We start from the raw sequence: 8,566 nt of genomic DNA on the forward strand, positions 1-8,566 counted from the left end.
TTCCCAACTACAGGGCGGCGACGAAAGCCCTTTGCAGTTATTTCCAGGGCACGTGGCATCAGGGACATCTCGGCTCTCGGATCGCGCACAGACCCCGCAGAGCCCGCAAAGGGCCACCGGGTCCCCTCGCGGTCCACACCCGAGAGCCGAGGAAATCCCGCCCCCCGCGGCGGAGACGGCCTCGGGGCACGGACCGCTCACCGCTATAAATAATCTTTGGCCTGCGGCCACTCCACGGGGTCTCGCCAGCCCGTGGCCGGGCGCCTGGAAATATTTATTCCACGAGGAGGCGGAGGAGCTGGGGGTGGTAGGAAGGGTGACGGCGGCTCGAGCTTCGGGTGCTGCCGTCCGGGATACCTTTTCCCTCCCGACAGTCGTTAGTGAAAAACAGCTTTCGCGGGGTGCCCCTGGGCCTCCCGCCTCCTCGCGTTATTTATTATCCTCTGGGCCCTACTTCCCAGTTCCTGAGCTTGCTATGAAAAATAAAACCTACGCGCGTGCTGTGTATTGCTGGGGGGGGGCGGGGAAGGTCAGGGTACTGGTGCCTTGAATGGTGGCCCCCCCACCCCACCCCCACCCCCCGGGCCCAGGAAGCTGGGCCTCTGGTGCGCCTCCTCCGGAGAAGCGCGCCCTCAGTGAGGTCTCCATGGTGGCTCCCGCAGGGTTCCGGCTTCCAGTCCTCGCGGAGGGAGAAGTACGGCAACGTGTTCAAGACGCACTTGCTGGGGCGGCCGCTGATCCGCGTGACGGGCGCGGAGAACGTGCGCAAGATCCTCATGGGGGAGCACCACCTGGTGAGCACCGAGTGGCCGCGCAGCACGCGCATGCTTCTGGGCCCGAACACGGTGGCCAACTCCATTGGCGACATCCACCGCAACAAGCGCAAGGTAAGAGCCCTGCAGCCCTGCTGACCCTCTTCTCCCGCGCACCCCTCCTGGGGTAAGGCGTTTCCGGAGCCCTGGGGACGTCTCCACCGCATCTGTGCCCGGCTGGCCCACCCTCCTGGGGGTTCCCTGCTGCGATGCGGAGCGAGGGCCTGCACAGGCCTCCGCCGGGTCGGCCCTCTTGCTGGCCCTCTGTTGGTCCAGCGGGTGGCTTTTTGAGGGGTGGTTTGGACAGAGCTTGGACGTGAGGGGATTTAGGCCTCTAACGCCAATCCTCACCGTGCTCCCCAAAACTGGAAGAAGAAAGGGGTAGACGATGGCTGGGTCTCCCCTTCTTGCCATGGTTCCCCCGTGAATTCCGACGGGTCATTCTAAAATCAAACCTAGCCTGCCTGCCACAGGTTGCTTTCATGGCGACGCCAGCAGGCGCAGGGGCTGGGGGCACCTTGTGCGCAGCGGTTCCAGGGCTCTGTCTGGGAGCGGCGAGGTGAAATTGGGGCCACGACGCGCGCGGGTCTGGACAGTGGGGGCAGGACGAGGGGATGGGAGAGCAGCGGAGGCGCGGCGGGGGATCAAAGCGCACCTACCCCCTCCCATAAAGGGGAAGAGAAAGTGGGTGTTTATCCTGTGGATTTCCCGAGCGCCTGCAAGAGGCGCGAAGGAGGAGAGCCAGCGCGCCGCGAGCGAACCTCCCCGCCCCCTCCCGGGGCGGAACCGCCGCCGCTGCAGCCGCCGCGGCTCGGAGCGCGGGCGGCACGTGCTGTTTGAACTGCAGTAACCCGAAAGCTGAGCCGCCGGCGGGCGGGGAGCGGGCTTTCGGGCTTAGGGCGTGCAGAAGCGGGTGGGGGAGACTGCAGGACCTCTCCTGCTTCCTTTTTTTTTTCCCCCCCATTGGGTCAGAGTACTCAGGTTTGAAACCTGAAGGAAACCAACAGGCAGCCTCTGATCTCTGCGTAGAGTGGCAGAGCCCAGGAGAGGGGAGGGGGCGACTGTGGGCAGCCCCCCTCGGCCGGAAGTCTGCGTGTGAGGTGGTCTCAGGGAATGTAGGAATTCGTCTTATAGTATTTGATGTCTTCGGAAAGGCCTGTGAAGAGTAGTTCTCCGTAGCAGACCACAGGAGGAAAACCCGCGTGGAGTGGGCTGGTCAGCGCTCACCACCAACGCCCCTCCTCCCATAAAACATGTATTTCAGGACAGGAAAGGGACTCCCGAAGTCTTCTCTCTCATGGCCTCCCTGGAGCAGGAAGCCGCTAACAGGGCCCTGGTCACATTGGAGGGGGGTGTTCTGGGAAGCGGCTGGGAGGGGGCTGTAGGCCCAGGAATGGGGGCTTTTCAAATATCTTGGACACTTTTTTTTCCTTAGTGTTTGTGGCTCCACCAAAAGCTCATCCCAAAGAATGTGGAAGGAGGCTGAGGCTCAGAAACCCAGCTCCAAAGAACTCGATTGCTTCTCCTTTTATCTTTATAGAGTCTTTGACAAGAAAGTAATTATTTTCCCCTTCGCAGGGGGGAACACTGAGACTCAGAGAGTTTGAGAGACTTCAGTCCAGGAGACATAGCAAAGGCAGGTGGAGTCCTGAACATTCCTCCATGGGAAGAGGTGTTTCCTTCCGGGCTATCAAGAGGAGTCCTACTCAGTCCTGCCCACCTGGGGCTGGCAGACGCTGGAGGGTGGGGATGGGAAGGGATCCTGGGAGGAAGAAGGCTTGGTCAAGACCTGAGTGTGAGCCCCTGGGCATTCAGAGAGCTTCTGGGTGAGGCTGTTGCCTTGTGGAACCAGCCACCCTCTGCCTGACTTGGCCTTGGGCCTCCAGGTGGGGACGGCCTGCCTGGAAAGCCCCAAGGTTTTGGGCTCCTGTTGTTGATTTGGGAGGAGTGGAGGAGGAGCAAGATGGAGTAGATGACCAATGTCAGAGGAATACACAGGGAAGGGGGAGAGAGGGCTGTGGTGGGACAGGGCTGGGAGCAAAAACTGAGGACCCCTATGGGGCCTACACGGGGCATACACTTGCCTTGCCCTCTAGCTCCCTGGGCATGGGGAGCAGCCATAATGAAGTTCATCCTTCATGGGGTGACACAGGCTTGGGAACCAATGCAGGGCCCTCCCTTAGTGTGTACTAATTGTGTTCTTGCTGTGTGACCTGTGTACACATGGTCCTACAGTAAGTGCATGGATAATCTCTCTATTTGGTGTTCCTGAACTAAATAGAAGGCCTTGGGTTAGATACAGATATAAAGCAGGAAACTTGGTCCTTGCCCACAAAAAGCAGAGTGTAGCTGGAGGGATGAGAGGAGGATACTCAGGGGCACATGTTGGTCCTGGAGAGAATGGCCAATCTGCTGGACCCAACACCCAGTGGACCCAGTGCAGCCAGGGCGGGGGCTGCCGGGTGCCACTCACTGCCTTCTCCAGTTCACGCTGCAGTCAGGGACGTGCCTGGAGAGGGGGCTGCTGGGCCAGGCCCAGGCCTGGTTAGGATGCATTCGCAGGAAGTGAGGCCCAGGTGTGCTGGGGCCCAGCTGGCGGGGTAACTAGGAGCGTCACTGTTTCCACTGGGGCCGGTGACCCACTCCTTCTCTGGGAGGTCTGACCAGATGTTCTGGGAAGGGACTCCTCATGGCCATCACCGAATCCAGGTGTTAGCCCCGGCTGCCCTGGTTGTCTAGGGCCAAGAGGGGAGGGGTTGCCAGGGAGAAAGTTCGAAAAGTCTTTCCCAGTCTAAAATAGTCCTCTCTGAAAGCCGGGCCTGTGTCCCTACAGCCACCACCAAACTCTGTCCCTCCTCCTCTGCTACACTTCCCCCACCTGGAGTGCCCCTGATGGATGGAGGAGGCGCCCCCCCCGCCCCCCGCCTTCTTTTTGTGTGCAGAGAGGCTGGGGTTTGTCCCGGAAGGGTGGGCCGAGTCTGGTAGGAATGATTGGGGGCGGGGGTGGAATGGTCAGACATTTCCTCTTCCAGAGATAAGGCTGGGTCTGCACCAAGGGGCCAGAAGCTTCCAGGCACCTCAGACAGTGGTCTTCCCAGAACTTAGAGGTGCACTTGGCCTGGGACCCCTGGACTGGGGAGACCCAGGAGTAGTCTTCTTGCCTCTCCTTCCCAATCCCTGGCTACAAGGACTTCTGTGGCAGAGGCTGAGGCGGGGCAAGGGCTCCCCAGGCTTTGGAGGGAGGGACTCTCACTAACCCTTTAGGCCCCATCCTGGGCGGGGGTGGAGCTTAGGCTCAGGATCACTGTACTCCTCTCAGAAACCCTGTGCATTTATGCGGGGGTGGAGCAGCCAGGAGATGCTTCCGCAGGCAGGCAGAGCCAGGAGGGCCGTGGTTGCAGGGTCCTGGGGGGAGGCCAGCCAGGCCTATCTCTAGGTGGCCTTTGGACCAGTGACTTTGAAGTCATTTCCACGAGGCTCAGCTCAGAGCAGAAGTTCCCACCTGCTTTGAATGGGAAGGAGGGAGGCATGCATAGCCAGGCACCTCTATTATTGGGAGGGCCTCCTGGCATAGACGTTTGTCCCACCAGCTGAAGTCCTTCACCTAAAAGTCACTATAGCACCAGCTGGTGGGCACAGGGGCCATGGAGGGGGCAGGTGGCAGGAACGGATGTCTCTGAAGGTCAGTGGGGGAGGAGCCCACAGCCAGCCTCCAGGGCGCCTGGGAGCGGTGCCTCCCTCTCTGTGCCCTTGTGCCAAACAGTGGGAGGGTGGGTTGGCTGGGGCTGGGGGCCACCCCCTCCCTTTTCCCTCTGTTCTGTGTCCTCCTCCCAGGATGGGGAGGGGTCTGTGCCTGCGATGCTGATGTGCTTGTTCACTCTTCAGCCTTGGGAGACAAGTGTGGCCTTGGTGGGGAGGGGGTGGGTGCTTAACCCTGAGCCCCTTTTGCCACTGATGTATCCATTCCAGGTTCCCAGGCAGAAGGGCAGGGATTGGGACCGTGTCTCCAGGGGCTGAGAAATACTGAGAGCAAAACAGAGTAGCCCGGACAGCTGGCCTTGCCCTTAGAATAAACTTGGGCCAGAGAGGGGGGTCCCCCTCAGGGCTCTGTCAGAGCCTTGGGGTTGAGTAGAGGGCCTGATGGGGCTAGGAATGGTGCCAGGCAGGGGGTTCAGGGATCCTGGTGGGTGTGGCCAATCATGGCCTGGACGTGACCTTGGGAGGCCCTTCCCCTTTGGGCCTCAGCTTTCCGGGGGGCGGGGGGGTTCACTATGGCTGGAAGAGGAATGGGTGGGCAGACCTTGTCAGTGTCTGTGGCTCTGCCAAGTGCTGTCCTCCTCTCCCGCACTGGGTGCTCTTGTGGTGTGTGGAAGAGTGAGGGGAGGTGATCAGAGCTGGAGGCAGATGGGGGACAGGTACACTGTTTCTACAGATGCTGGGAGCCCAGAGGGACACGCATAGGCCAGGAGGTCTGGGCCAGCCCCTCCCAACCAGAGGGGCTGAGTAGGGGCTGGCGCAGGAGGCAGCCAGGGTGCAGTCCAGGCCCAGTGGAAATGCCAGGCGGCTGGGAAGATGACGTCCTCTCTTGTCCTCCCTCTTGCTCGAGTATAAAGTACACACCTTGGCGTCACCCCTGTGCTGTGCCGACAGCTGCCCCGGTGGCTGCGTGCCCTCTGTTATTCTTTCCACTCCTAAGGCCACGGCTCCGGTGGCTTGGCGGGGTGGCCTGCCTCGGCCCCCACCCTCCCGGGCAGCCGCTTCCATTCCTCCCAGTCTGAGTCACTGGCCCAGGGAGTGGGATCCCTCTCTGGCTCTTCCAGCTCTGGGGCTGCCCATCCATCTCAATCTGTCTGTCCATCCGTAGCGGCCAGCAGAGAAGGGGGAGGTTATCTGGCTGGGCATAGCTGTATGCAGGGCCCTGGGGGTTCACTGAGTGACTCCCCTCCCAGGGGCACCGGGTGAGAGGCGGGAGGGGGGAGGAGGAAGGATTTGTAAAATCAATTCTAGGGAATTTGAGCTTTGACAAGCCCCTTGGTGGTCCCCCCTCCCTCCCCTCCCCACCTCATTGTGGCATCATCTCTCATCCAGGGGAGAAGGAGAACCAGGGATGTGGACTCCTGAGCCGCAGTGTTGTTGGGGAAACCAACACGGGCAGGGGCAGGGTTTCCAAGCACATCCTAAAGGCAGGAGCCCAGCCTGCCCAGCCTGTGGCTGAGAGTTCCCAGGTCTCCCCGACCCTCTGCCCTGGCCCTCCCTGGCTTTAACCCTGGTAGAGAGTCCATACCTGCTGCTCCCTCTGCGGGGCTTTGCCGGGGCCAGGCCTGGTTCCCGATGACCTTTGCCCAGCGTTCTTGGCTCACTGTTGGGAATTCCAAGGGAAGCCCAGAGGGGGACAAAGCCGCCCTGGCTGCTGTTACTGTTGTGGTCAGGGAAGGCGGCTCTGGGGGCCGGGAGCCCTTCCTTTCTTCACACTGAGCGGCTCCACTGGGCACCTTCCCACATGCCCGAGTCCTGACCCCGCCCGCCCCACTGCAGCCTCCCTCTGCCCTGGCCAGCACCTCCGCCTCCTCCTGGCCTGTGTGGTGGGGGCTGCCCCTGCTGCGGGAAGTGCCCCGTTGTTAACCCTGGGCACAGACCCAGGGATGAGGCCCTGGAGTTTTCCTGGGGCCTGGGAGGCCCAGTGCCTATGGAACAGCCGGCCAGAGGCAGGCGCCTGGCCTTGGGGACTCACAAGCGAAGCCCCTTGGTCCCGGAGTGCCCGAAACTGCCTTTGCGTGGCTTCTCATTCGGGTAGTTTCTCCACCTCAGGGGGCTCTGAGGAGAGCCCTGGCACATCCAGGTGAAAAAGAGACTCCAGAAGTTAGATTTCTTGTTGGGTCAAGTTAAGAGCCTTGCTCCTGGCTGCAGTTCTCTTTCTGGAAGCCCAGCCTGGGGTGGGGGTGGGGGACTGCAAGTTCAAGGTGTTTGTGGGCTTCCTGAGGTGTGGACCCTTGGCCCTTTCAGTGCCTGGCTCAGTCCCAGGTCTCCTGGAGTCCTCCCTGCCCTCCCGAAGGCTCCAGAAGGCGCTATTCAGTCGGCCATCGCTAGAGGGCGCAGGGAATGTAACCTTTGGGGCAGGGCAGGGCTTGCCGGTGGGTCCAGCCTGGCTACTCCTAGGGTTGCACTGGGGCCCTGAGAGCTCCCCTTTTGGTAACCCCAAGATGGCCCCTCCTGGGCCACCATAGCCCTTGTAGGGTGTGTCAGTGGGGGCCTGGCAGGCACCGGGGGACTCGTGCAGTGCCAGATTCTGGGCTTCTTGGAGGGGATAGCATCTGCTTAGGGACATATGGCTCCTGGGGTTTATGTGCTGTGTACATTGAAAGGAAAAAAGGGGTCACCAGGCTCAACCTCGCCATTTTATAGGTGAGGACGCTGAGCCTGGGGGGTGACTTGGCCATGATCGCACAGCAAGTTGGTGGATGATCTGGGGTTAAAATCAGGCCTCTGGGCACCCAGCCCGCCTTTTCCCGCCACCCACTGCCCCTTAGGGCCCAGCTGGCATTGACTTTGCCGTTCTGGTCAGTGTGGCCTCTGCCCTACTGCCCCTCTACATGCCCACCTTGGAGCCCAGGTCTCCCTCGCACTGGGGCCTGGCCAGCCCCGGCCTTCATGCTTTCCATGTCAGCACCCCTCAGGGGGCCCTGGGCTGGCCGACTCTGGGCCAGGTGTGGCTTCTTTGTCCTTGCTTGCCCCCACCTCCAGCCTTCCCCCCACCCCCGAGGCCTGGTGGCCACAGTTATCTTTCTACTTTCCCGTGAGCCCGCTCAGCCTCCACGTGCCACTCTCTGCTCACCCTGTGGGCTCCTTGCTGTTCTGTAAGGCCCCTTAGTTGGCCAGTGTTGGGGTCTGGGGACAGGGCCCCCACTCCCAGCCCATAAGATTTTTGACCAAGAGCTGAACCTAGAATCCTAAGGAGGCCAGGGTGGAAGGCCGAGACAGAGAACACTGCCTTTATCCATAACCCTGTGATGGGAGCTGGCAGCCGAAGTCCCCCCTGGGAATTCCTGGGACCCCGCACTGGACAAGGTGTGTGTGACCCGTCCAGGCCTGGGTTGCCCTTGCCCACCTCCCATCGCCCTTCTACCTTTCAGCTGTCCCTTCCTAGCAGGAGCAGCCCCAAACAGTGCAGCTTCTCTGCCCCTCACCAGCGGCCTCCCTCCCCCTTTCCCTCCCTCCCTCTGCCCACCGGGAATTTCGGAATGAAAGTGCTATTGTGAACGCCTGGCTGGGCCACTGAAGGGCCAGCACTGTTATTTCTGCAAACCAGCCCTCCCATTAGCCATGCAGGGCCGAGGCCAGGAAAATGTTACCTTTTCCTCCTCGAGCTGACTGCAGGGGAAATTCTCACATTTACAGTTTGTGCGGTGGTTGTGTTTGGGGGGCAGGAGGGGAGGGCGGGCGCGTGTGTGTGGTTTGCATGGGGCAGGGTGGGGGGGCTGGAGGAATATTTGCCTCCTTCCCCTGAGCTGCCCCTCCCCCTCCTTTCCCCATGACCTTCCCCTTGGTGCTGGCGGGAGGGCCCCCCCCTTCTGCTCCAGACTCTGGGTGGGGGGGTGGATGGAGGGTGTCAGTTACAAGTGAGACCCACAGGCCATCAGTAAATAAACTAACATCCTCCCCTCTCTCCCCTCTCGTATACACCTTGGCAGCAGCAGGGGCATCTGGGTGAGGAGGGGCAGGAGGGGTTGCTGAGGAATCGGGAGGACTGAAAGCAG

General features: G+C 61.2%; 1 protein-coding gene across 1 annotated transcript in view; it reads left to right on the forward strand.

The window, feature by feature from the left end:
- Positions 1-4: 4 nt before the first annotated feature.
- LOC102260625 (cytochrome P450 26B1) overlaps positions 5-8,566 on the forward strand; it is a gene marked incomplete at its 5' end in the record, with an annotated part of 16,328 nt that continues 7,766 nt past the window's right edge. Inside the window, 2 exons of the mRNA XM_014540920.1 lie at positions 5-376; positions 663-887. Coding sequence (XP_014396406.1) covers positions 5-376; positions 663-887 — 597 coding nt within the window. The remainder of the gene's footprint in view (positions 377-662; positions 888-8,566) is intronic.

This window comes from Myotis brandtii, unplaced genomic scaffold (genome assembly GCF_000412655.1).
Source record: "Myotis brandtii unplaced genomic scaffold, ASM41265v1 scaffold251, whole genome shotgun sequence".
In the NCBI taxonomy this organism is placed as follows: Eukaryota; Metazoa; Chordata; class Mammalia; order Chiroptera; family Vespertilionidae; genus Myotis; species Myotis brandtii.